Source organism: Elephantulus edwardii, unplaced genomic scaffold (genome assembly GCF_000299155.1).
Source record: "Elephantulus edwardii isolate Elephantulus edwardi_28Jun2011 unplaced genomic scaffold, EleEdw1.0 scaffold00094, whole genome shotgun sequence".
Taxonomy (NCBI): Eukaryota; Metazoa; Chordata; class Mammalia; order Macroscelidea; family Macroscelididae; genus Elephantulus; species Elephantulus edwardii.
Window position 1 is genome coordinate 11,258,386 of NW_006399844.1, and position 27,258 is coordinate 11,285,643.

Below are 27,258 nucleotides of genomic sequence, written 5' to 3' on the forward strand. Positions count from 1 at the left end.
CTAGGGAAAGAGGCGGGACTCTCCAGCGAGCGCGAAACCGTGAAAGGCTGACGGGAGAAGGGCTTAGGGAATCATGGGACGTCAGAGGCGTGCCCTTTGCTGTCAAAATCAGACGCAGCACTGCCACACCCGGCAGACGGTGTGCGGTGGACACCGGCACCCCGAACTTTTCGCGGCTCCCAGCAAGCCATGCGCGAGGCGGCCTCCTGGCTTTCCGGCGGAAGCCACCGCCACGCCCGCACTGCCCCGCCACTTCCCGTCGTTTCACTAATGATCTCAAATCGGTGGCCTCTGCGCACGGTCCTCCAAGTCTCCCAACACCCACAGGCTGGAATGGGGGGCGGGAGGCGGGGGGCGAGGTAGTCTCGCCGCTGTGCTCCATCTCTTCCCTGACAATTACAGGCAATTCCGAAGGGTAATCAGTGAGCTCCTCCGTTCCTAGTTGTCCTTTCTACTCCCAATTTCAAGTGTTATACTAATTTTTGTATGTGTGTGTACCCTCGAATCAGATCCGACTGGCACAGGAGACTGCACCTCTGTCTCCAGCGGAGCATCTGAACAGCGCGCCTTCGAGATTGCAAAGCAGTTTAAGGTTTATACTAATTTTAAGCTTAGTTACTTATCTCACGTGGTCATTTTGGCGTTTTAGGACTCTCTGAAAATTAACCATAAATTAATGAAGAACAAGCCTTTGCTTCTGTTTTGTGCCGTCGAGTCGCCTGCGACTCATAGTGACCCTATGTACAAACAGCCCTATACGTTGCTCTATCCTGTGCCAATCTTACTGTCTCGGACACACAAAAATATGGAACGCTTCACAAATTTCCTTGCGCAGGGGGTATGCTAATCTTCTCTGGCCTCTATTTTACGACCACAGATATAAAATCAGTATTTATTTTGGCAATGATCTAGTATTTCCTACAAATCCCTGGCCCTGACCCTATTTTTGGGGAGGGGAACATGGGATTCCTTTGAGGGTATGAAGACATGGCTCTTCAGAGAGAAAAGCAAAGCACTGCATTTTCATAAGCAAACCTCAGGCGATTCCCCCAACTGGAAACTAGGTTAAGAACTCCACAATAAATGCCTTGCTTGGTAGGGAGATAAGGGACATAACTTCCAGTATAAAACAGCTAACTTAGGGTTTCTTTGTTTGCATATGTAAATTGATAAGGGCCTATTTTAATGTACAGAAATGCACCTGTACAAATTTCCAGGCACAGCTTGTAGTTTTCCCTAATCTTTCCCTGGTAAAAGAGGGATCATCAGCAAGAGTTTGAGGATAACATAAATTGTGAAATGGACATAAGGACATCACCAATAAGCTGGACTCCAGAGAGCTCTGTCTAGAATTTTATTAGACTGCTTTTCCCCCCCAATATACCTGTATTGGAAGATTGAGACAAAAAGGCACAAACTCACATTAAATAAACAAGGTAATCTAATCAATTCTACAAAGTGTATTTTGTAAAAGAAGTAGCACTAGGAACCAACCAAAACAAATCAAGGGGTCCCAGCAGGGAGTCTAAGAGAACTTGGGAAGGTATACATGTGCCCACAATACTGAACCCCTCCTCTGGCTTCTCTTCATAAGAAGCCAGAGTCCAGTACTCCTTCCCCAGAGGCACTGCTGCTTCCAGACAGGACTATACCCTGGAAGTCTAATGGAACCAGCTGGTCCAAGGGGTGTGGCACATTCTCAGGTTCTACCCCCAGAGCTGAACAGTTCATTCTAAACCCCTCTGAGTGCTAGTTGGTTTAGTGGAGTGGGTGAGGAGGGAAGGGGTACATAAAAGAGGCCAATACTGTTGTCCAGCAGCAACCATTTAAGAGGATGGAGTAGACCAGGGAACTGCCTTCTTTATGTTTTTAGGGGAAGGAGCCCAGGATCCAGGTTGACTCCTGGAAATTCTAGCTCAGCTCATGTAGATGCTTTTATTCCAGGTTAAACTAGGACAACCGAAGGTTTGGAGAGCTCGAGAAAAGATAGCTAAAGAAAAATTCCCCACTAGAGTTGAAGTGATATGCATGGATCTCAAAGAAGAGTTGAAGGAAGAGACATCTGCTGATCATCAAACCACAAATACAACTCTCTGATTAGAATCAGTTTGATTCGTTTAGGATAACCCCCATCTGGACTTCACCTAGTTAATGAATGAAGAAAGGAAGTCTTTAAGCACAAATAGCTATAACAGCTTATAGGAAAATATTTATGTTTTTCTCCAGGTGGAATGCCTCTTCTCCAACCTTCCTAGACAAATAAATGCTACCTAAAAACCAACTAGAGTGGCCCAGATCATTACCACAGACTCTACACCATGAGGAGACTAATAAGGAGGGAAGAGTCTGTATAGCACATCTCCTGGTCCCTAAGGGGCCTCAGTGAAGGTCAGAGCTAACCATCCTGAGGAGTCTGAGTCTGTCTACCCTTATCCCAGAAGGGTCACAGGGAAGCATCCATCAGGGGGTCCCAGGTACAATCCTGTGAGACACTCCCTTATTGCACTTAGAAATGAATAAGGCAAAGCAAACTTGACAAAAACATAAGGATAAATTATCCCACCCCCCTCCTCTCACAGAGATACCACCTCTCATTAGCAGCTGCATCCAGGCTAGCACAGTCCTGGATGGCGGCACTCAGTTCAATTGACTTCACAAGGTTTGGGACAGCAATGTCAGGTGACCCCAGAGTTAGCTCAGATTCTCTTACTAGGCAGGCCTACTCCAACTCTGCTGAGGAACTGTGAACCCCTCAGTAGGTTCCATTTATCTGGAGCCTGGACTTCCTTCCCCTCTAACTTTTGCAGAGTTCTGTACTACAATCACCTCTTGCATTTGATTGTCCAGGACAGAACTCAGGCAGCATGGGGATAGGACAGTTGAGTCCTTGTTCCCCAAATGCTTTTCCAGCAATGCTGGAGAGATGAGGGAACATGTTCTGCTGGGAAGGGAGCTTTTTGCATGCTCATTTTGCGCAGCATGAAAGGATCAGGACTCAGGCCGTAACCAGCCTCCAAAACAGGGGAGGGATCTAAGAGAGCACAGAGAAAAGAGGATTATTGCTGAGTGGCAGCACCAGCCCAAAAGGGAAGAGGAGCATGGACACACAGAGGTCCTAAGGAGTTAGACTGACTGATGAGGATCAATACGGCAATTCAATTCTAAGGGCCAAAGTGGGCAAGTTTCTCCAGGTAGAGAGCTGGCTTGGGAAAATGATGGGTTCTGAAGAGAGATTCAGAGAGAGGGGACAGGAGACCGACAAGCCATAGGTATTCCTCATAGTGGCCAGAGTTGCAATGGCTAGGGCTTGGGGTTATGTGAACTCGTTACATTTTCTTTAAAAGACTGGCTGAGCTGCTTGATGCCTAGAACACTCTACCAGTGGTTTACCAGGAACAGATGTCAGAGTTATGAAGCCACACTACAATTCTGTGGAACTAGAGGAGAAAGCCCTGTATTTTGAACTCTTCCCCTCTCCCCAGGTACACACTCAAAATAGCAAAGATCTACCCAGGAAGCAGAATACCTCAGTTTACCTTAAGATTGAACACAAACTTAATCATTTAAATCACCACATCACAAAAGGCAGCTATTTTGAAAGACTAAAAATGTCACTTGGAAATAAAATTGGGGTGGGGGAGGGCACACAGAGAAATGGGTCAGAACACAATGGAGAGAGGGAGGAGCTGTAAATACAGCAACCTACACGCCACACTATCCCAGAGAAGCAGGCTCCCGAACACATGGGCTTCGTAATACCAGACGGTCTATTTGTTCACAAGAATAAAGGGCATCTAGGAGTAGCTACAGTGAGGGATTGAGAGTTGCCTGAAGAATGGGCACAGAAAGGCTGCGTCCAAAGATGGCCTGTCACTCAGGAGGGTGGAGCTGCTGGGCCTTCTTGCTGACCACTGTCTTGAAAAACTAGAAGAGAAAGACAATTATTAAAGAAGCAACCAGGAAAAAGAAAAAAACATCTACAGTTACACCTTTAATAGGGAAAAGGATATTGGGCAGTTGGGGGTTAGACACAGGGAAAGGGAGCCCACTAAGGCCCCCAAAGTGACTAAGTAGCCAGCACTGTAACACTCCACTTCACCCTGCCCTCCGAGGTCCCAAAGCAGCTTCAAGGGGCACGGAGAGGGGAGGACAGCAGAGATTTGCGTCACTGCTGCTGAGAACCTGGGCCTCCCGGGTGCTGGAGGACAGGCAGTTTTCATTTGCCCCGTAAATTTCTACTCAAATTACAATAAAAGGTAAAGAAAAGAACTTTCAAGACTCATAGGGAGCAGGACTGTGTTTTTCATTCTCTGACCAAGAACACTCTCAGATACTGGGCTGCAAAAAGCAAGTGTGCGGGCCCTGGGGAACCAGCATGGGGGTTAATGGGAGTTACTGGTGACAGTCTTGAACAAAGGAAACCCCAACCTGGTCTTCCTCTTCCAACACAGAAAAGATGATGCTTCTGGTGGGGCTATTATGGAACTATAAAGGAGGAATAAATGAAGTACCATGACAACAATGACTGCTAAGAACATCTATTTGACCAGCAAGTTTTCCAGTGGCAGGGCAGGGAATTCCAGCATGTGGGATTTATGAAGGCACTTTGGTACCACAAATATACAAAGTGCCAGCTTCAATTTGAAATAGTTCAAGTTATAAGAGGAGAAGAGTAATTACTAGCAAACAAGCCTGGCTTCTATGCCCACATGCCTCCCTGCCTTTTCTTAACACTCTGTGCCCATCTAGGTATCCTCTATAAAACAACATGTCCCTGAAATGTCCTAATGCTCACAATCACTCTCAATGGCACTTGAAGCCTAAGAGCTGGTTTAGCGTGTTAGTCATCATCAATACTAGTGGGAAGGATGCGAATGAAGTAGGCTTCTGATTTCACAATTGAGATGCTTAGGCCTTGAGGCCTCAAACAAATTTTAGCTCCCATGACAGGCGCAGTGAAAATGTGGTACGTACAGTGCAGAAGGGAGAGGGGTGGCTTTAGTCATCTGCCGTCATTCCTTTCACTGGGTCCTTCTGTCTCATCTAGAATAAAAAAAGCAGCAAGTAACAAGCATCTCCCGCCAGCAGACAAAATGCAGGGTTTATTTGTGTGTGCACGCAGGGTCTGCATACACTCATCACAACATCAATATAAAATAAAGCCACACCACTATTTGTTTCCCTCTCCAGCTTCCCAGAATTGAGACTGGTTCTTAAGTCATTCTCCCTTGCTTTCATTTAACACATACTCATAAAGTCCCAATGGTGCCAGGAATTGTTCTGGGGCTGGGGACTCAATAGTGAATCAAAAGAGACAAGGCGCTTACATATGAGGCAGGGTGAAAGAAAACAAGTAAGTGTCAGGTGCTATTTAGTAAGCTAGCAGTTCTAATGGTGCAGGCCATAAGAATCTCACTGCTAACCCTGAGGGCACACCTCACTGGTGGTTCAAATTCACTAGCAGCTCTGCAGGAGAGAGGGGAAATGTTCTCCAAGCAATTTATATCCTCAACAAGCCACTGGAGGGTCAGCTATGAGTCCATTCTGACTTGACAGCAATTAGTTTATTTTAGTAAACTGGCTAAGGAAGGCCTCTCTGGTTAACAACATTTCAGGAGAGGCTGAGAAGGAGGAGTGATCAGGCAGAAGACCAGGAATTCCCGTCCCAAGCTCTGCCTAGAGGCACCATCTAGTTAATTAGCAAGAGTAATCAGGTGGGCATCTAAACATGTCTCAAGAAAGCCAGAATGGAAAGTGCATGGGTGGGTCATAGCTTCACAGATGTGTGGTGCTGCTGGAAAATGGAGTGGGCTGCTTTCTGGGTGGGCGCTGGCATCTCCAAAGCAGAAGTGGGCACAACTTCATAGGGTTGGTGGAGTATTAGGGAGGGGATATCTCTAAAATCCTTTCAGACTTGAAAGAAAATTGTGGACCTAGCTGCAGAATGTCTACATCATTTGTGTATTTTAACATCCCATTAAAGTTTCTTCAGTATCATTAGCTTTCTTTTCTACTTTTCTTCTTTATTCATTTAGCTCATTTAGCTCACTGAGCATCTAAGAATCAAAGTGTTTGAGTTGTATTCTGGCTCCATCACTAGTGTGTGACCTTGGGCAAATTGCTCCACTGCTTTCTAATAAGTCTCAGTTTCTCCAACTATAAGGCGAAATAATAATAGTACAAACATTGAAGGGTTGTTGTAAAGAGTAATTAAGAAAGATGACTCAAGGACAGTACTTAGCATGTATACTGTCTTATGGTCACATTATTATTGCTTTATTCTAGGCACTTTCCTATAGCAAAGGGGATGTGTGTACAAGGTCTGAAGAAGCTAGAAATGTAAGCTACAGTCCTCTTTAGATTCTGCTTTTTCCCTGAAACTTCAACACTGTTACATTTTGTAGAGATTTTGACTTACTATTAGTGGTTCTGTCTTAGAAAACTTTTTCAAATTTTGCTCTCTGCCTGGTTCCCTGTCACATCACAATCCTGTGCCTGTTGGCCCTCCACCCCTACATCCACGCAAAATCCAGCATGTGTAGTAAGAGTTCTCCCATCCTCCACAGAGATTCTAATGTTTACACTCCCACCCCTGACAAACTACTGTAAAGGAGACCTGGTGGCACAATGGGTAAGAGGTTGGCTGCTAACAGAGGAGTCAGCAAGAGAAGGATGGGGTAGCCTGCTTCTGTAATGATTATAGATTTAACGGATCAAAATAATTGCCTGGGACACTTGTAGATTTTTTAGATTCCAGACTTAAAGAACCTATAGAAGATAGACCAGCCAGTAAGTCATATAATTACCTAGTCTTATAATGTCTCACTTCCTATTGTCCCCAGCAAAAAGCCTCTGCTCCAAATAGAAATATCTGTTTTCCAACATCAAGTGAGTATCTTCTTTGATTAATCCTAGACCTTTGAACAGTCTCTTAGCACCACCTGGGATGTCTGTTGTCTCTGCTCAAATCTCACTTCCCTGAATCTTTATTGTTCCTCTAGGGATCATGATCACATAGTCAAAGAAGACATTAAGGTCAACTGGCATAACAGTCTCTGCAAAGACCTGAGTAGCAACTGGCCAGGGTCTTAAACATTTGTAAGCAGCCAATGAAGTACAGTTATTGAATTCTCTCTGGAGCAACAAAAAGTGAAGGAAATCAAAGGTCAAAAGGTCCATGTGAACTTAAGCTTGTAGAACCTGAGACCAGCAGAACCAAATGCTGCCCAGAGACCACTTCTGAGTGTTCTGAAAGGAACTCAATGAGATTCCTGACAGTACGAACAAAAGTCAAACTCATAAAAAAGATCAGGTTTACTGGCCTGATAGAAACAGACAGAACCGCTAACACTATGGACCCCAGTCACCCTTCAAGCTTGGAACAGAAATCACCCCCGTGACTCACTTTCAAGTCAAACGACAGGCAGGTCTGCAAGGTGACCAATGGCACCAGGGAAGAAAGTACCTCTTAGAACAATCAATCATACGAGATAAAAATGGCAGCAATTGGCCCAGAGTGCAAGGAGGACAGATGAAAACAGGAGGCATCAGGAGGAATTGGGAAGCATACAGTTACAATGCAGGGATTATAAATGTCAGAAAATGAGTGTGAATTGTTGAAGAAAAAAAAATCCGTTTTCTCTAATGATCACATTAAAACGTTTAAAAGAAAATTATCTTAGGGGAGCTCTGGTGGCCTAGTGGCAAGAAGCTGCACTGCAATCCCAGAGGTAAGCGGTTCAAACCCACCAAATGCTCTGCTGGAGAAGGAGGAGCAATCTCTTCCTATACCAGTCAGATCCGGTTTGACGGTACACACATAAAAAATGAAAAGAAAAAAAAAACTTGTGACTAATTATCCCACATTAATTAACACAGATATGAGGTTTCAAAAACTATTTCACAAATTAAGGAGAGCTCTGGTGGCCTAGTGGCAAGAAGTTGCACTGCAATCCCAGAGATATGTGGTTCGAATCCACCAGATGCTCTGGCGGAGAAGGAGGGGCCATCTCCTCATGTACCAGTCAGATTCAATTTGATGGTACACACACACAGAAAATAAAATAAAATTAAAAAATTAAAAAAAATTATTTCACAAATTAAAAATTTCCCTAAACAAAGATCCTGTCATTTTAGATGGGAACTGGAGGCAATTGTAAAGTCTCAATTTATATATATCAGAAATATATACAAATAAATATAGACATCAAAGTTCCCTAGCACTATCCATGGAGAGGGTCTAGGAACACTTCAACAATAATAAGGGCATCTCATACCCAGATCTTGGTAGTTTCCAACCACGCACCCTCCACTAAAAGGAATCAGGCTCTTTAGAGAAAGGGCTAATACCAGGGCTGTGTTAGAGAAAGAACAAGATAATCCTGGATGAGAATGCTGTGCTTCAGGTGAACAAAATTAACATTAGTATTTGGACAGATACACAGGGTATACTAGAAAAGCACCAAATCTGTAAACTTTCAAATACACAAGCTGGATGTAATCAAGAGGATACATCAGACAAAATCAAATTGGAAGATATTATGTAAAATGACTAGCTTATATATTGGGCTGTTAACTGAAAACCAATGGCTTGAATCCACAGCTGCTCTGAGGGAGGAAGATGGCCAGTCTCCTCCTGTAAAGGTTTACAGCCACGGAGAGCTAGAGAGTTGAAGAGCTGCCTTGACTCAGAATTACTTGATGGTGGTGGGTTTGTTTTTATGTTATGGTTTTTAATCTTTAAAAAATGTCAAGGTCAGGGAGGCCTGGTGGCTTAGTGGCAAGATGCTGCACTGCAGTCCCAGAGGTATGCAGTTCAAATCCACCAGATGCTCTGCTGGAGAAGGAGGGGGCAATCTCCTCCTGTACCAGTCAGATCTGATTTGACGGTACACATAAAAAAAAAAAAAGTCAAGGTCATAGAAGTCAAGGAAAAATGGAGGAACTATATCGAACTCAAAGGTACTACAAAGATGTGACCCCAGGGCAGGAGTAGTCCTGGGTTAGTTCCTTTGCTATAAAAGAATGAGGTCTCTAAAACAAGGAAAAAATTTTTCTTTTACTTTTCAAAGAGAAGCCTGGGGGGGAGCCGAAGGGAGAAAAGTGCAACAATGAATGAATGGAAATCCAAAGTCTCTGTAAATTTTCATTAAAATAATAATTAAAAAAAAGGAAAAACCCCAAACTCAGTTTAAAAAAAAATAAGAATGAGGTCTCTGGGGTAAGAAGTATACAAGAGTTCTCTGCTCTATCCTCGCCAATTTTCTTTAAGTTTGAACTTCTTTTCAAAGTAAAAATAGTTTTTACAAAGACAAACATTTGTTCATTGAACATCTGCTCAAATGTCTTAAGTATTACTATTTCCATAAATTTTCAATAACCAGAGATACTAAATTTAATATTATGAAAGGAAAACTCTTGCATTTCCATCAGACCCTTGTGTATCCTGAGAGTCTGATGCCCTGCTTTAATTTAGTAGTGCCGATCTACATCCTGTTTTCCTGCTGCTTGAAGATGCATCTTCTTATCAGACAGAATGACAGTTCAACCTGCTGTCAGAGACAAGGATCCCCCAGAAAGTGCCACTGATATAAAAATTGTTTCATTTTTATAATGAAATGCTCTAAAAATGCTCATTTCCTGGTCTGCTTCCTGGTGCCGACATGACATGAGAAATTTGTATCCGATGTCTGCTGTGTTCTCTAGATCCAGTTGCTGTAGGATAGATTGATAATATGAAACCCTCATTTCTTACTTTCTTTTAAAAAGTGTATCCTTCTTGGCAATAGTTATCTCTAGGGAATGAAGACTGGGATTAGAAGGAACTTTTATCTATCTATATATTCATCTAATATTTATTTGGACTTTGACTTAATTTTTTCTATACCTTTTGCACACTGTTTTAACTTTTAAATATGAAATATTCCTTTGATTAAGAACTACCCATTCAGGGGAGCTCTGGTGGCCTAGTGGCAAGAAGCTGCACTGCAATCCCAGAAGCGCATGGTTCGAAACCACCAGACATACACACACAAAATAATAATAATAATAATAATAATAATAATAATAAAATAACTACCCATTCAATGTTGTGGATTTGGCATTACTACCAAGTAAATAGTATATATGCAGGTAACTTTATTTTTTGTAACTATATATGGACTATACGTTTACATGCAATTATATGAGCTGTAAAGTCCCATTTTTCAAAAGCTAGGAGGAAAAAAAATCAGGCAAAGGACAGAAAAGACTTCATAAATTTCCATTCTTGAAAGATCACAGGTATGAGGCACATTTGAAAATGTTTTTAAAAGCTTTTTAGAAATCTATTTTCTTTTTTGCAGCCAAAAAGTATGCCTGTGAAGATTTTTTTAATTTTAATTTTTATTTTATTCTTTTTTTGTGCATCTACCGTCAAGCTGGATCTGACTGGTAGAGGAGGAGACTGCCCCTCCTTCTCCAGCAGAAAGATTTTTTAATGAAAAGGAAAATGCTTTGTTATAATGTTCAGAGAAAATATTGATACAATCACATGCAATATAATCTTATTGGTAACATATGTATAAAAATGACTAATGTTCTTTTAAATAATGAGAATACAAGCTATTTTCTTTCTACTTTTCATTATTTTCCTCCAATTTTTTAAATTTATTTTATTTTATTTTACTATTTTGTGTGTGTGTACCGTCAAAGTGGATCTGACCGGTATAGGAAGAGATTGCCCCTCCTTCTCCAGCAGAGCATCTGGTGGATTTGAACCCCATGCCTCTGGGATTGCAGTGCAATTTCTTGCCACTACTCCACCAGAGCTCCCTTCCCCCCAAAATTTGTAACAGTTATATCACATTGATATTGAAAAATTAAAACAAATCTATTCCAGTATTTTGAGATATGACCAGTATGTTCAAAGACCTACATCTGTGCTGTAGGTTACCGTTCACATTCTTTCATGGCCCATCATGAGCCTGGGATAGAATGGTTTCTCCTCATCAGCCTAGTTCTCAGAACCCATATCTCCTAATCCTAAACCAGAAACTGTCAAGTGTGTGTGTCCGGCTAGACATTTCAATACATGGGGAGAATCAGAATCTAAAATGGATGACTCATCAGCCAAATGGTCATAGGACAGGGTGGGGAGAGGCCCGAAGAGAGGCATTAGGACTTACAGAAAAGATTACCCATAAAAGACAGTCATGAAAGAAATGCTGCAGAGTATTAATCATGTAATTTTAACACACAGTATCTTTGCTGTTCTTCAGCAAATGTTCTAGACTCAATTCACTGCTGTCGGATTGGAAGTGACCAACTCACTGCTGATCCTCCAGTGGTGTGTAAATTGCAAGAGATGCAAGGCCTTTGGGTTGTTGTTGTTATGTGCCATCGAGTTGCTTGCAACTCATAGCGACCCTATGTACAAGAGCTCTATACGTTCTTCTAACCTGTGCCAACCTAGCCATCTCAAATGCACTTATTCCCACCTCTCCAGTCACAGAATCAATCCATCTCATCAAAGGTCTTCCTCTCCTTTGCCGCCCCATCACTCTGCCAAACATGATGTCCCTCTCCAAGGACCAGTCCCCCCTTGCAACACGCCCAAAATATGTCAGACAAAGCTTCAGAATCCTTGACTCCAGGGAACATTCTGGCTTCACCTTCTCCAGGACAAATCTGTTTGTTCTCCTAGCAGTCCATGGTATATTCAACACTCTTCTCCAGCACCACAGCTCAAAGGCATCAATTCTCTTTCTATCAACCCTATTCACTGTCCAACTCTCTAATGCATAGCATGTAACTGCAAAGACTATAGCCTAGATCAGGCGCACCTTAGTCTCCAGTCTGACATTGTTGCTCTTCAGTACTCTTGAGAGGTCCCTCATAGCCGACTTTTCCAATGTAATTCATCTCTTGATTTCCTGGCTGCTGTTACCAAGAGTGTTGACTGTGGAGCCAAGTAAATTAAAACTGTTAACAATCTCAATCTCTTCACCATCCATACTGATGCTGCCAATTGGCCCAGTGGTTAGAATCTTTTTTTTTTTTAAATTTTATTATTTTTGTGTGAGTGTACCATCAAATCAGATCTGACTGGTACAGGAGGAGATTGTCCCTCCTTCCCCGGCAGAGCATCTGGTGGATTCGAACCGTGCGCCTCTGGGATTGTAGTTGCAGCTCCTTGCCACTAGGCCACCAGAGCTTCCCTTAGAATCTTTGTTTTCTTGATGTTGAGCTTCAGTCCATATAGGAGGCTGTAGTCCTTGATCTTCTGCAGCAAGCGCTTCAGGTCTTCCTCAGTTTTAGCAAGCAGGGTTGTGTCGTCTGTATAACGCAGGTTGTTGATGATTCTTCCACCAATCCTGATGCCACATTCCTCTTCGTATAGCCCAGCATCTCGGATGATCTGCTCTGCATACAGATTGAAATGGTATGGAGACAGAATACATCCCTGACGGACCCCCTTCTTGATTCTGAACCATGTAGTGTCTCCTTGCTCTGTTCTGACAACTGTCTCTTTGTCCAATTATACATTTCGCATTAGCACAATCAAATGTTCTGGGATTCCTATTCTTCTCAGAGTCAGCCACAGCTTATTGTGATCCACACAGTCAAAAACCTTTGCATAGTCAATGAAGCACAGACAGACACTCTTCTGGTATTCTTTGCTTTCTGCTAAGATCCATCTAACATTAGCTATAATATCCCTAGTACCACGACTTCTTCTAAATCCAGCCTGTACATCTAGCAGTTCTCTGTTGACATATTGTTCCAAACATTTTTGGATAATTTTCAGCAGAATCTTGCCTGCATGTGATATCAATGATATTGTTCGATAATTTCCACACTCTGCTGGGTCACCTTTCTTTGGAATGGGAACAAATATCGATCTTTTCCAATCAGTGGGCCAGCTGGCTGTTCTCCAGATTTCTTGGCACAACTTAGTGAGCATATCCAGGCCAGTGTGTGTTTGTTGAAATATGTCAATTGTTATGCCGTCAACTCCTGGAGCCTTGTTTTTGGCCAATTCCTTCAGAGCAATTTGAACTTCCTCTTTCATCACCATAGGCTCTTGCTCATATGTCATTTCACGAAATTCTTCTGTGTCAGCCAATTCCTTCTGATACAGTGACTCTGTGTATTCCTTTCATCTTCTCTTGATACTTCCTGCATCATTTAATATTCTGCCCAAAGCATTCTTAAGTATTGCCACCCGTGGCTTAAATTTGTTTTTCAGCTCCTTCAGCTTAAGAAACGCTGAGCGAGTTCAGCCCTTTTGATTTTCTGACTCCGGCTCTCTGAACATTTCATTATATATTTTGCTTTGTCATCCCGGGTTGCCTTTTGAAATTTTCTGTTTAGCTCTTTGATTTCTTGGTTTCTTCCTTTAGCTTTGGCTTCTCGGTGCTCTAATGCAATATTCAGAGTCTCATCTGACATCCACCTTGGCCTTTGGGTTAGCAGTGCTTAAAGACTAAGCCAAAGGAACACCCAAAGAAATGCTCAGAATTCTATAAGCTCAGTAAAAGAAAGCTTACTTTTTCAAGTTAACTTTATAAAATTTCTTCCAGAAAGTAGAGATTAGAAAGAAAGAAAATTAGAAGGTCAAGTTATGAGGGCCAATTTCTTTTTTTTTTTTCCGAATTAACAAAGTTTATTTCGAGTTTGAACCCAGGCTTCCACGTGCTGACACAGCAGCATCCAGCCAAGAGCCGAGGGCCAATTTCTACCTAAAGAAAAAAAACTGTAAGAAAGGAACAAAAGTTAAAGCAGACTACTTGGCTCAGTTGGGGGAAAAGATGACAAAAAGTCGTAATAATAGAAATGCTGAATAATGGATTAACCAGAAATGGTGATATAGCCAGACCAAGAGGGCAAGTGTGCATGTGATGAATGTGGTAAAAAAGCGAAATCTTTTAAAGGAAGAATCCCACAGTTACCACCAGCAGAGGAGAGACTAAGAACTGAGCATAAGCATTTTATTAAAAAACCTGGAAGAAACCAAACAAACGAGACAACTCTAAGAACTGCAGGGCAGATAAGGAATGCTGCTTCCTCATAATTGGAATCCTGAGCTTTAAACTTTCATAAAATAAGTATATCTTCAGAAGGAAATAAAAAACAAGACAAATGAACCAGGGGTACAGCCCCTGTCCCATTGCTAAAGAGGTCAGAGCATGTTGTATAATGACATGGGTTTGATTTGGCTTTTCTTTTCCACTACAGATTATTTTAAAATTCCATTTCCAAAGAGATTTCCTGCATTTGCAGCTATTTCAGAGGATAGCAATTAGTTAAGCTTTTGACACAATCCTTCACATGGAAAAAATGTTGAGGGGGGGGATGGTAATTTAAAAAGAACTCTAAACTATGCACGCTTTCAAACTGTGGATGTGAGTAAGGCAGAGCCAGCAGGTTCTCTAGAGAGTTCTTCCAATTTCAGAACAAGAATTCTACTCAAAGAGCAGAAGGTTGTTAGCAGGAATCTCCTTGAGCCCCAGTGTATTGTATGCAGTCCTTTCTCAGGCAGTGGATGGCTAAAGCTCTGGGTCAAACCCTTTGACTTCAGATGCATTAAACACAATGTAAATGAATAATAACAAAAAGTTATTAATTAAAAAAACAACAACCAACAAACCCAACTCTTTGACTTTATGATCCTCCATCTGGTAACCTTTTTTCCTGCCTTTTTTGTCAAATTGGAGTGACCAAAAGGCTCAAGTATTTCTCAATTCTACATTCAGACCTACCAGAGCCCTGGACATTACTGAGGATCCTGGATATTTCTAGAATTTTCATCCTTAGCAGATGAGTGAGGGATTGTTTCCAAAATCCTGACACTTCACTGCCAAATGGAGCTGCGTGAATAACCAAAACATCTGCTGCCACAGGAACCAAGTCAGTGCGCCACTTAACCAGTGAGTCAGCCAAGAAGTGTCATCCCTGGATGGCAAAACAACTACCTGCTGGGCTTGAGGAGAACACACCGCTGGACCCAGTATCCACTCTCAACCAGTAAACGAAGTAGGGAGCATCTGTGTAGCACAGGGCTCCAAGGGCAGCTGGGCTTGGCTCTTACCTGAGGCCCTGCTGGAGAGTGGAGCAAGGCTGCTGTAAAATGATACCTCTGTTGGATGCCCAGGCTCCACGCCAACTCACAAATGGAGAAGAAAGGAAAAGTGGATGGCAGTTCTTAGGAAAGAGCTTCCTGCCTTATTTTAGTCCTAAGCCTGAACAGCCTTAAAACAGCATGTAAGAGAATGTAAGCTGAGTGACCTACAGGCTTTGTGACCCTGGGTACAGTCCTGAGCTCTCAGAGTTCCCATTCCTCCTCTGAATGTGGGAATAACAATGATGCCTTCCCTAGGAGTTTTTGCCAGGACTAATTGAGAAGGTGTGTGAAAAAGCCCATAATGGCTGGCCCAGCATATAGTGAGTACTCCAACACAGAATGTGCCTCTCAGCGAAACCTTTCGAGAAGCAGCAGAGTGGTGGGTCTCTGTGCTCCCATGGAACAGATCACCCTTCTTCTGGGATCCATGCCAAGGCCAAAAAAAAGGGCAAAAGTTCCAAACTCTAAAAATAGTTTTAAACAATCTTATAGAGTAGTCGGCTTCTGCATGTGCTCTTGCATCCTTTTTGTGTAATGTGCCTGGCATTCCTGGATCAGTCCAGATTGCCTTTTCCTGGGGTCACCTCCAACTCTGTGTCCCAGCATGAACCCCTGCGCTCTGAACAACCACTGCATCAACTCACTCACTCATCTGGCATTCAGCACAGACCTCCATATTTGTCTCTGTGGATGTGTCATGACCTCAGCAAGATTGCAAATTCAAGAGCACAGGTTGCTTTCTTTATGGTTCCCATATGGTGTGGCATTGTACCTTACCCAGAGGAGATACTGACCTGTTCCTAGAACCACAGGTTAGTGCCCTCAGTAAATTGCCCCAGCAAGACAGTCTCTTTACGATCACTTATCTACTTAAGAGTCCTGAGCCAGACTCCTCTGGAATCCCACTTACCTCATCCAGCTGTTTCTTCGTCTCTTCTTCCATCCTTCGAATGTCATCCATAGTCAGGTCAACCCATTTATCAAGCCAACAGAACAGCTGCCTGTGGAAGTTTGTAAACAGACGCTTCTCTTGCTATAAAAAGGAGGACACCAAGTAAGAGCTCAAGGTGAAGGCCTCTGCTGCAGCCGCCTCCCTGTGAGCTCTGCGCAGACCCACACACTTCACTGGGGAGGCAGAGGAGTGATACCTGCTTACGTGAATCAGTCCCCAATCCCTGAAAGACACTCAGTGACCTTTCCCCCTTTACTTTCATATGTCTGACAAGTATGGATTCAAGCAGAAACCCCCAAAGAAGATGGGTGCCTTAGAGCTTAAACTACTATCCAAAATGGAAGCCTAAGAGCCAAGCGTAAGCTCTCCAAACAACTCTATCATGTTTTTCCTCCTTGTCTCTGGGGATTAAAACTAAGGCTAAAACTGGTAACAGTAGAGAAAAGCTCCAACATATCTGAGAGTTAAAAGGCTACAAAAACTCCTTCAGTCTGCCTACTTTAGTAGTTCAGGCACTGAAGAATTTGGCTCAGTGTCTAGTGACTTGTAGCTTCAAGAAAAGAGAAAGTACATCTTATTGTAGTTCAATAAAGCAAACCCCTATTTCCGTCTTTTGCCTCAGTTTCCTTCCCTGTCACATGTCATATCCCCTACTGGATCATAAACTATAAAATATGCTAATGTTCAATCCTGCAATGCAGGTCATGAGAGCATGAGGCACTTGTATGAACTTCTACTGATGGACAAACCCCACTCCTCCCCTCAAACACACACAGAGGTCACTGGGAAATCTGGTTACTTACCTTATGTATAAAGTTTTCCACTTTGTTCTGCAGGCCCCACCACTTGAACTTGACAGTAACCAGTTTGTATGCACACATGTATGGGCAGTCTTTCTGATTTACAAGTTCTTGCTGCATTAGAAACACACCCACAAGCAGGCAAGTAAGTTAACAAAGCCAACCTAACTGACCTTTTTATTAGCCCAGCCCCAGCAATTCCCTTCCTCCTGGGACAGATGCCCACGCCACACCCTGCTCGGTCCCCTGGTGGCAAGAGTGTGAACTGCACCTTCCAATTGGGGCCCAAAGGTCCTCGGCCTGTTTTGCTTGATTTAAATTTTGATGGGTCTTCTTCTGCCTTGTAATCCTGAGGGTTTGTGGTGTAGGGGGCAGAAAGTGTGTTGAAAGGAGAGAGAATAGAGGAGGGAGGGAGGGAAATGGAGAAAAAGACATCAATTTTTTCACCACAGACAGCAACAGTATGAAGCTGATATGCAGCAAATATGGAAAAAACTTATAAACAAAATATAGAACTGTTTACATTCACCTCAGAGGAGAGCCCTGTGTTCTTTTCTCAGTCAGGGTTTGCTTCCAAATTTTAACAAGTATGTAAGCATCTGAGTCAGCACATATTTCCACTGCTTAAGACAGGAGTGCATATCCAGGGAGGGCCTTTTCAAAATAGATTTGTGAGCCCACCTCAAACTTGGTAAGAATCTGCTGGTGACTTATGCATTGCCATTGATTCAGAACCAACTCACAGCTGACCCTCCAGCCAGTACTGAAGCTGAAAATCACACGAAAGGAGAATGCCCATCTTTCCTCATGAAGCAGCTGGCAGATTTGAACTAACTCATTGGGATGACAGTGCAACTCCCTACTAACCAGGTCACTAGAATGAAATTTCCTCCAGGAAATTTTGACACAGTCAGACTCTGTGATTTACAGGTTTGGAAAAGGGATGGAGGACTGCCAAAAGTTGGAATTCAAGGCAATAAATTTGAGTTTTTAATTAATCCTAATCCCCAATCTGTTAAATTAGAATAGCGACGACTCAAAGAAAATCTAATCTTTTCATTCCCAAGAACCCAACACTGAGCAAGACATATGTAGTTCTTGTTTTCTCTGAGCTCAAAGTGCAGCACTGGCCTGTCCTTTCTCAAGCACCCACTGCAATGTTTGTTACTGAAAAGCTACCAACAACTTGAGGTCAAAAATCATGTCTTTTCGTGCACTCTGCAGACCTCATTTGGCCTGTAGGCACCAGGACAAGAGGAGCATTCTAAGCAGAGCAGATAGGTAATAAATGGCTTTTAATTACTAAATAGAAAAAAAATTTTTTGTTTATCTCTTTTTTAAAAATTTTCTACTAGTTTATTTAAAAAATTCCAATATAAATTTGAACAAATTCTTTCAATTTTCCTTACCCCCTCAGCCCTCAAATTGTACAACCCGATAATTAATCCCTCCTCCCCCTGCACATCCACATCTCTCTGCTTCCAGCCTCTACCACCCCTCTTGGGTCCTTATACTTATTCTACAATAATGGTTTTATACAATATTTGTATTTTATATAATATTTGTATTTGAGAATGGAGTTTTTATTTTTCAGGGTATTACTGTAACAGGACAAAATACTCTTAAGCACTACCACAGTATCTATACAGTTCAGATCCCGAGGCCAAAGAAAACACATCAATGTGAGGAACTCCTTTCTAGCTTCAGTAGGCTTGAACATGGGAGAGACTGTGAGGATGGGGCAGGATGTTTTCCTACTGTATTCCTGACTCAAGATTCCAAGTTTGTCTGAGACGCTAATCGGAAGGCTGGTGATCCGAGCCTATGCAGCAGTGCCACGGAAGAAAGGCCTGATGATCTACTTCCATAAAGATTAGAGGCAAGAAGGCACATGGTGCAGCTCTGCTCTACAGCACATGACATTGCCGGGAGTTGGCAAGACTCACTGGTAACTCAGGATAAGGAAATTTTGCAAACTTACCAAACACGGTTTTTAAAAAGAAAACAAAATAGTGAACATCAGAGAGAACTTCCTTTGGAGGCAAAGTAAGGTATGGTTCTGTGGCTTGTCTAATACTCTGAAGCCATTTCTGCATCTCAAACTTCACCGTACGTCTTTAAATAGTTCCTACCTTGCTAAGTACTTGGCTTCTATCTGCAATGTCTATATATACTGCTTCCACATGCTTCCATGTCTCAGGCTCCAATTTATGCACCTGTGAAAGAAGGTGGAATGCAGAGTAGATTTTGTCAGCAGCAAGCATTCAAAACAGATATCTAGAAACTGCTATTTCCAAAGCTTCAGACATGAGATTCCTGTTGGTCAAGAATCACACGTGAAATTATCTGAACGAATGGATGAGTGGTTAAAGCAACAAAATATTTGCCATGTAATATTCTTTACATGTACAATTCAGTGACATTAATTAGGTTCCTCAATCTAAGGTTAGATTCCATTTCTAAGTTTTCCCATTAGCCTTAGCAGAAGGTGCTAATTGTCTGCTATGCAATGACTGGATGAATGAATTTTTTTTTCCAATTTTTATTTTATTATTTTTGTGTGAGTGTACCGTCAAATCAGATCTGACTGGTACAGGAGGAGATGGTTCCTCCTTTTCCAGCAAAGCATCTGGTAGATTTGAACCGCACACCTCTGGGACTGCAGTGCAGCTTCTTGCCACTAGGCCACCAGAGCTCGCCCCAGGCCTGTTTCTATCTTATTTTAATAAAAGGGCAGCGTCTAACTGAGAAGATCTAAAATTCAACATATTCCTTCATATGAAGCGGGGCTCAGACTGAGAGCTCAACATTCACTTACAAAATCAAACTTTTCTGTATCTTTTCTTCATGGACTATGTAGAAAGTATAATAATTTTTTTTTAGGTGAAGGGTCAGGACAATGTGAAATAGTATTTGCTGTGTAAAAAAAAGCCCAGGTCAACAGTGGCACACTCTCTTCTCCCCAGGACTACCCAGAGAAAAGTGGCATCTCAGTTGGCACAAGGTCTGCACCCAGAGCCCTGCCCCAGGAATGGAGACGTTCACCCTATCTGTTTGCCTCCTCTATGCCAAGCTGGCTAAGGTTCTTACAACGCATGCTCAGTACACACTCCTCTTAGACATCAAGAAAATTCACCTTTGGCCTTAGATTAGACACACCTAGACAAATGACACACTATTAAGAAAGGGTGCACACGCCTTGTTTCTAAGAATTTAACATTTCCTGCCTGATGCTTAAGAAGTAGTGGTGTTTGCCTTTTTAACTACAGCAATAAAACACACTCCTTCCCCAGGGCCTACCAATGACTGTTCATCTCCAGAGTCAAGGAACCTTTGTGTGGCCATGAAGGACAGGAAAGAGCCTTGTGTTCTAGACGTCAGTCATTCCTAAAGTCCACAGGATAAGGATCATATAGGTAGAGCATTTCCATCAGGTGCCATCACAAAAACAAAACAAAAAGCCCTGACAGCAACGCCCTCCTGGGTTTCCTAGGCTGTAAATCTGAAAAGTAAGAGACCATCCATATTTCTCTGACAAAGGCATTGGTAGATACTAACTACTGGGGATGCAATCAATGCCTTTTGGTTAGCAGTGTAACATGCTACAGACTGTGCCAATTAAAGGAGTGCCAAACCAAAATAAACCATCCTAACTGAGCCCAATTCTCAGTGACTCGACAAGACAGAGCAGGACTGCCCCATATAGTTGCCTAGATCATACATCTTTAAAGAAGCATTTTTTTTCCTGTGGCTGACAGGTTCAAACCACCAACTTCTTGTTAGCAGCAGATTCATAAACCACTGCACCACTAGGGCTCTTGGTAACGTCACATCCCAATTAATGAAATAATACAAGTAAGCAGAATGGAGGTTGCTGGAAAACCAGTCCCTCCTAACAGTCAAGTTCCAGAGGACCTCCAAGGACCCCTCTGAGACATGGATCAATCAGACTGACATCTACTCCTAGGTGCCTTTGAGATCTAGGAATCTTAGAGAGCTAGGAAATCTGAACTAATCAAACAGGCTCCAGAATGTCTAGACTAGAACAAAAATTCTACACAGAAACTCAAATCTTTCCTTTTCTTTTCAGAAAATCAATGTAAAAAATTGGCCAGGATTAAGAAATTAATTCTACCCTCCACACCCTACAACTCTTGAACAATGCCCGTTCAGTGTAAGCCTGGGCTCAGAGCTCTCAGGAGTCCTACGGGCTTTACTCCTTAAGAACATGCCATGCTCAATATTTTGCGCAAGCGCACACACGTGATATATTTGGGAATAACTATGATCCTTTGTCTTAAAAATTGTCATATTTCAACTTTCCTCAACAACAGCTGCTTTCTCTTGTTCAGGTCTAGCCTTTTCCAGGCCAGAAGGTCTGGCCTTTTCCAGGCCAGAAGGTCACCCCACAGGCTTTTCTTATGGCTGCCTCTCAAGAGTCCCTGGATCTCAGCACTGCTCTTCAACCCAAACACGAACAGAACATACTAACACAGAAATATTCCTATCTACTGGGGGAACTGTTTTAAAAAGACCACAACAAATTAACAATGGATATATGTAGCTATTAATTAAAAAAAACACACCAAAACAACCAAACCTACCTAGTGACATAGAAAATGTTCTCTCCTGAATAAAAATGAGTAATTTAGTATGATTTCAATTTTGTCTTAAAAATGTATATAACTATATATATGCACACATACAGAAAAAGACTACATAAAAATGCAATAAATCTTAGTGGAAGAATTTCTGATTATTCTTTTCTATTTTTATATATTTGTAAATTGCAAGCAGAGAACATTACTTTTGCAATCAGCAAACACACTTCAAATGATCACACTATTCCCAAATAAGAGGGGTTCTAGGCTACCTTAGGCCATGACAACATGATAGTGCCCATTCAGGTGGCTGCCAGCTCTGCTGTGGACAGTAACACAACTGGCCTGATGGGAGAGCACTAAGGCCACCAGAGCTCCCTAGACTTACTCTAGAAAGAATATGGAACCCAAAGTCCTGAATCACCCAGCCCCCGACATTCTTAACTACACTTCTGGTTCATGTGGAGTCCCAATCTCTAGCTTCTACTCAGGTCTGCACTCACCAGTTCTGCAGTAGGGATAAGCATTCCATGCTTTTTCATGTATATTCAGGGCTCCCTCTGGGGCCAGCATTCGAACAAACGTCGGCACCTTGCTATAGTGAGAAAAAGGAGTTATAAAGAGAAATGGAGAAGAGCAGAAGATAACAATAGGCTTTTTTCTATCACACTCTTTAGGCCATAATTCTAACTTCTTCCATGAAGCGTTAGCAAGCTTCCACGATATAAGCAGGTTACTCTTTTTCTTCTTTATATGTACTTTTCATTAAAAAATTTTTACTGTGTGAAGGTTTAAAAATCCTATTAATTTTTCAATCAATCATTCATTCATACACATTTTGTTTTATAACACTAATTACAACTGATAAATGGAACTAATTAAGTATAATGTATAATTAATCCTTCATTATATATTGTCTTTCCCTTCACTCAGCTTCTCTATCCTTACTCCCCTCTTTGTCCATTCTATGTGTGTGTTCACATGCCCTCAGTCTTTTATTATAATAATAGTGCTCTTATACCATAACTTTCCTTCTGTGACAAATTTCTGTCACTCAGCATAATTTAGGCAGGTTAGTCTGGGATGTAAAGGCTCACTAGTCAGAGCCTCACATCCTAGCTCAGTAGTTTAGTAACATCCACCCACACATCCTACCAGCTTCTAAGAACCAAGACCTCCAGGCTACCTGCTCTGGCTCCCACAGAAGGATAAATAAAAAAGATATCTCCAAGAAAAATACCAATATAGGTTTACAGACTGGCGTGACTGGCTAAGTGGGACACAAGATGATCTGATCTGCTTTCATATGTTTGGTGAAATCAGGGGACATGAGAGCCAGATGCCTTCTAGGAAAAAATATTTTCTACTCTTCATACCTCAGGTTACAAAACTAAATGTACATTAAGAGGTGTAATGAAAGAACATATATTCCGCACACTTGATTTTTAAATGGCAACTTATATAGGCTTTAGCAGATTCTAACCATCTGTCTCATCAGCTGTCTCATCAAGCCAAAGAAGAGAGTATAACCCCAATAAGAGCCCATTCAGAGCATCTCCTCAGCGATTTAGTCATTCAATGTTCAGTCACTCAACATTCATTCAAGTGGGTATGTCTATACATTCGGGATACCAGGATACATACAGAAAACGAACATATATGGCATTGCCCTCAAGGACTTTACAGTCTAGTGAGAGTACAACTAACCAGGCACATGCTGTAAGTGTGTGCCAGGAGAGGTGAACAGTACATCTTGAGAGCATGGGGGGAAGTGTGGCAGACTGTGGAAGCTCCTCAGGAAATAAGTGTAGAATAAATAAGACAAAGGATCGGAGAAGTTCAGTTCAGGGTCGGGTGGGAGACAGAGAATGGCAAGAGCACACACCAAGAGAGAGGAAGTCAAAGATGATCTGGTATGTAATGACAGAGTATGTACTGTAACATGAGGGCCAAGGAAAGCCATCTATGGCTCTTGTGCTGGGGAATGATATCTCTGTCTTCTAGCCAGAGCCTGTGAAGCTGAGTGGAAGGGAGACCGATTAAGAGCTGCTACAGTGATCCACCATTTGTCTATCACTTTGCCATACTCTGGTGGCTTTTGTGTTGCTGTGATGCTGTATGCCATGTCACTGGTATTTCAAATATCAACAGGGTCACCCATGGTGGACAGGTTTCAACAGTGCTTCCAGATTAGGAAGCAAGACTGGCCCTTTCCTTCTGAAATAGCAGACCATGGAAAAACCTATGGTTAATGGAAGAACACTGATACTGGCAGATGGGCCTCTCAGGTTGAAAGGCACTCAAAATACTACTGAGGAAAAGCTGCCTCCTCAAAGTCAAGTCTATTGCAATGACATGAATGGAGAAAAGCTTTCAGACCTTCATTTGCTGAAATGTTAAAACTCAAGATAAAACAGCTGCAAATATCCATTAGTAACTGGAACACGGGACATATAAAGTATGAATGTAAGAAAACTAGAAGTTGTAAAAAATGAAATAGAATGCATAAAGCTGTGAAAAGTAAAGAGCAAAAGAGGAAGACCCTCAATGAGATGGACAGAAAATGACTACAATAATGGGCTTGGGCATGAAGGAGATTGTGATGATGGCACAGGAAAGCGCCAAAGTTCAGATTTGTTGTTCATAGGGTCACTCTGAGTCATAGCTGACTTGATGGCGCCTAACAGCAGTAATCTATGCAAGAACTGATGGAGAGAAATGGGAATATCAGAAATAGCAGGGAGATGGAATCACTATCATTTGACTTTACCTGAGGAAAAACAAAGTGGTGAGGTGCCCTGTTTTTGATTTGGGCAGCACGATGACAACCACATTAAATCTTTGTCCTTACAAAGAGGTGGCTGTGACAGTCACAGCACTGCAGGCTTTTCTCCTCTTACAGTTAGGGTTTTTGGTGTTTAAGAAAGAGTTGGAGTTGGGGAATCTGTTCAAAGTTCACACCCTCTCTTCTAAGAAAGATAGAGTACAAAGATAGGCCACAAAGCACATTCTTTGCCACTTTGACTGGATAACTGACTCTTGAGAAATTATCTCTTTCTAACATACAAATACACTGTGGGGAAGGCATATTGTGAATGGCATGTTAATCTTAATCAACTATTAATTCCTCAGTCAGGACTGTCAGTCAACTCAGAGGTGGGATGGAGGGGGAAGAATAGAGAAAGAGTGCACTGACAAGGAAGAGATTCCTCCTCCACACACAGTGCTGCTTCCTCCACCACAGAGTGCTGCTTTCCCCTGACTCCTGCAGTCACAAAAGCTGGACACCTCTGGGTTAACATTTTACATCACCAGAGCAGCAAACTGCATTACATCAGGAATTTCACCACATGAGAATAAAAGTGGTTTTAGTTCAATTTGTTGTTGTTGTTGTGTGCCACCAAGTCGGAATCGACTCAGAGCTGACCCTCCAGCTGATTTACAGAGGTAGTAAACTGCCATGGGAGGAGATTACCCATCCTTCTCTAGCAAAGCAGTTGGTGGATTCAAACCATGCGCTTTGGGGATTGAAGTGTAGCTTCTTACCACTAGACCACCAGAGCTCTCTATTTTTTAGTTCAATTTAGTGACCAGTAATTAAGAGTCAAGTTTATGCTGTTCAGGTCTGGATAATTTTTAAACTAGCTTGGTTTTGCTGCTTTCAAAATCCGTAGGAGTCAATTCCTAACTGACTGAGATACTACTATTTTGGTTAGATTCAGTAAGTTTGTGTGGTTTGCTACAGATTTTGGTATACAAATCAGTTCAAGCTTTGTCTGAATTACTTAGGCATTTGAACCAAAGAAAATTACTAATCTCTCTCTTATAGCTGATTCATTGTATCTACCAGAATTTTAAAAAGATACACTTACTACAGATTGACACAAATTTATCAAGATTTATGCAAAAGGATTTTTACTCCAGTACAATTTGTAAACATCTGAAAAGGAATATTAAAATACTATGTGTATGAGGAGGGAGATATATTGATAGTTAAAAACTATTAATATGAAAAGGAACAAAATAGCAAGTAAAAGAATAGTATGATTCCATCTATGAAAAATTTTAATAAAGGAAATTGACATGTACTGATATACACATTTATTTATGTGTGTATATGTGTATGCACAGGCAATGGAAAGATCCATAAAATACCAATCCCCGGGAGCTCTGGTGGCCTAGTGGCAAGACGCAGCACTGCAACCCAGAGGTATGCGGTTCAAATCCACCAGATGCTCTGCTGGAGAAGGAGGGAGCAATTTCCTCCTGTACCAGTAAGATCTGATTTGACAGTACACATAAAAATAATACAATAAAAATTAAAAAAAAAAAACACCCAATCCCCATGACCTTTGAGTACTGGCAGCCTGGTGGGGCATGTATTACTTTTATAATTTAAAATAATAAAACAAAACTAACATAGTACTACTACCTACACCCACTCTCACAGGTAAAATAACTTGAGCAACCAGATAATAACCTGGAAGTAGCCCTAATTATCCGCTATCTCCACTTCAAACCAGGCCACCTTTGAGCGCTGCTGCCAGAGTGACATACCTCTGTAAGTGGTAGATCTTGTGTGTGTACTGGCCTTTCTCGCCATCCTTCTCATAGGGCTCATTCACCAGAACTTCCACACCTTCGCCACCACCTGTTTCATTCTTACTGGCCTCAGCCACAGAATATAGCTGCCCCACTTGGTACTACAGGAGCAGAAACAAAGAGTTATTCGAGTTATTCTCAACGTAATCTTCTCAACAGTTATCCATAATCCAGTTTGGGTAACTGTTTAATTTAATTACTCTGGGACTCACTCGTTTAGAAGCTCATTCTGGAGTTTTATACTGGGCCTTACCCAAGTGCTGAGAATGCTGCCCTGTGGCCTTTCTTTATCACTTACGTTTCTTTTCATCCATCCCACATTTCCATCATTCAACAAAGCTTACTGGCAACACAGAGACAGGGGAACAAATATACTTAATTTCACACATCCAAAAATATTCATCACAGAATCCAGGGTAGCTTTTGCCTGGGGCTGGTTTCTGATAGTAAGGTCCCAAAGCAGCATCTGGGTTGGTTGCTAGAAGTCTCTTTATCTAATATAGTTAAACAGATCTGACGATATGCTGAAGAACAGATAGGAAAATCTGAGTTGTTTGCCCAGTGTTTTTGAGAACTCTTCAACCTTTGCTGCAAACTGCCTCATCCATTCATCTTTTTTCCCCTTTTTTAAGTCCCTCTTCATCCTGAAAAGCTCAGAGTCCTACTGGCAATGAAACTTTCTGGTACTTTCCAGATTCCTGGTAAAGCTGAAGTTAATGCACTCAACTCCTGTAGTGTAAAAATGAACAGGACAGGAGGCCTTGCCTCTCCTGTCCAGAGTCATCCAGTAAGTGCTACCGAGATTGAGCGAGCGCCGGCGTCCCGGGCCTGGTCAGAGGGCACTGGTCCTTCTAGCCTTCTTCTCCCGTGACTCCCGGGCTCCTGGTACCCTGTGTTCTGACCTCCCTCTTTCCTGGCCAAGATGTTCCTGGTGGGTCTGACAGGGGGCATTGCCTCGGGCAAGAGCTCTGTGGCCCAGGTGTTCCAGCAGCTGGGCTGTGCAGTGATTGACATGGACAAGAGTGCCCGGTATGTGGTCCAGCCAGGATACCCCGCCCACCAGCGCATCGTGGAGGCCTTCGGTCCAGGAGTGTTGCTGGAGAATGGTGAAATCAACCGCAAGGTTCTGGGAGACCTGATCTTTAAGCAGGCTGATCTACGGCGGCTGCTCAACACCATCACCCACCCCGAGATTCGCAA

General features: G+C 42.3%; 2 protein-coding genes across 2 annotated transcripts in view; one reads left to right on the forward strand and one right to left on the reverse strand.

The window, feature by feature from the left end:
* PITPNA (phosphatidylinositol transfer protein, alpha) lies at nt 1-26,368 on the reverse strand. Its single transcript, XM_006891091.1, has 10 exons — nt 26,357-26,368; nt 26,014-26,159; nt 21,960-22,051; nt 19,992-20,014; nt 18,988-19,071; nt 17,127-17,204; nt 16,859-16,969; nt 16,014-16,136; nt 130-328; nt 1-47 (listed from the first exon to the last, which is right to left on the reverse strand). The coding sequence occupies exons 1-10, from the start codon at nt 26,366-26,368 to the stop codon at nt 1-3; spliced, it is 915 nt and encodes a 304-aa protein (XP_006891153.1).
* Nucleotides 26,369-26,980: 612 nt separating this feature from the next.
* Nucleotides 26,981-27,258, forward strand: part of LOC102862987 — a 22,106-nt gene continuing 21,828 nt past the window's right edge. Inside the window, exon 1 of the mRNA XM_006891092.1 lies at nt 26,981-27,254. Coding sequence (XP_006891154.1) covers nt 26,981-27,254 — 274 coding nt within the window. The remainder of the gene's footprint in view (nt 27,255-27,258) is intronic.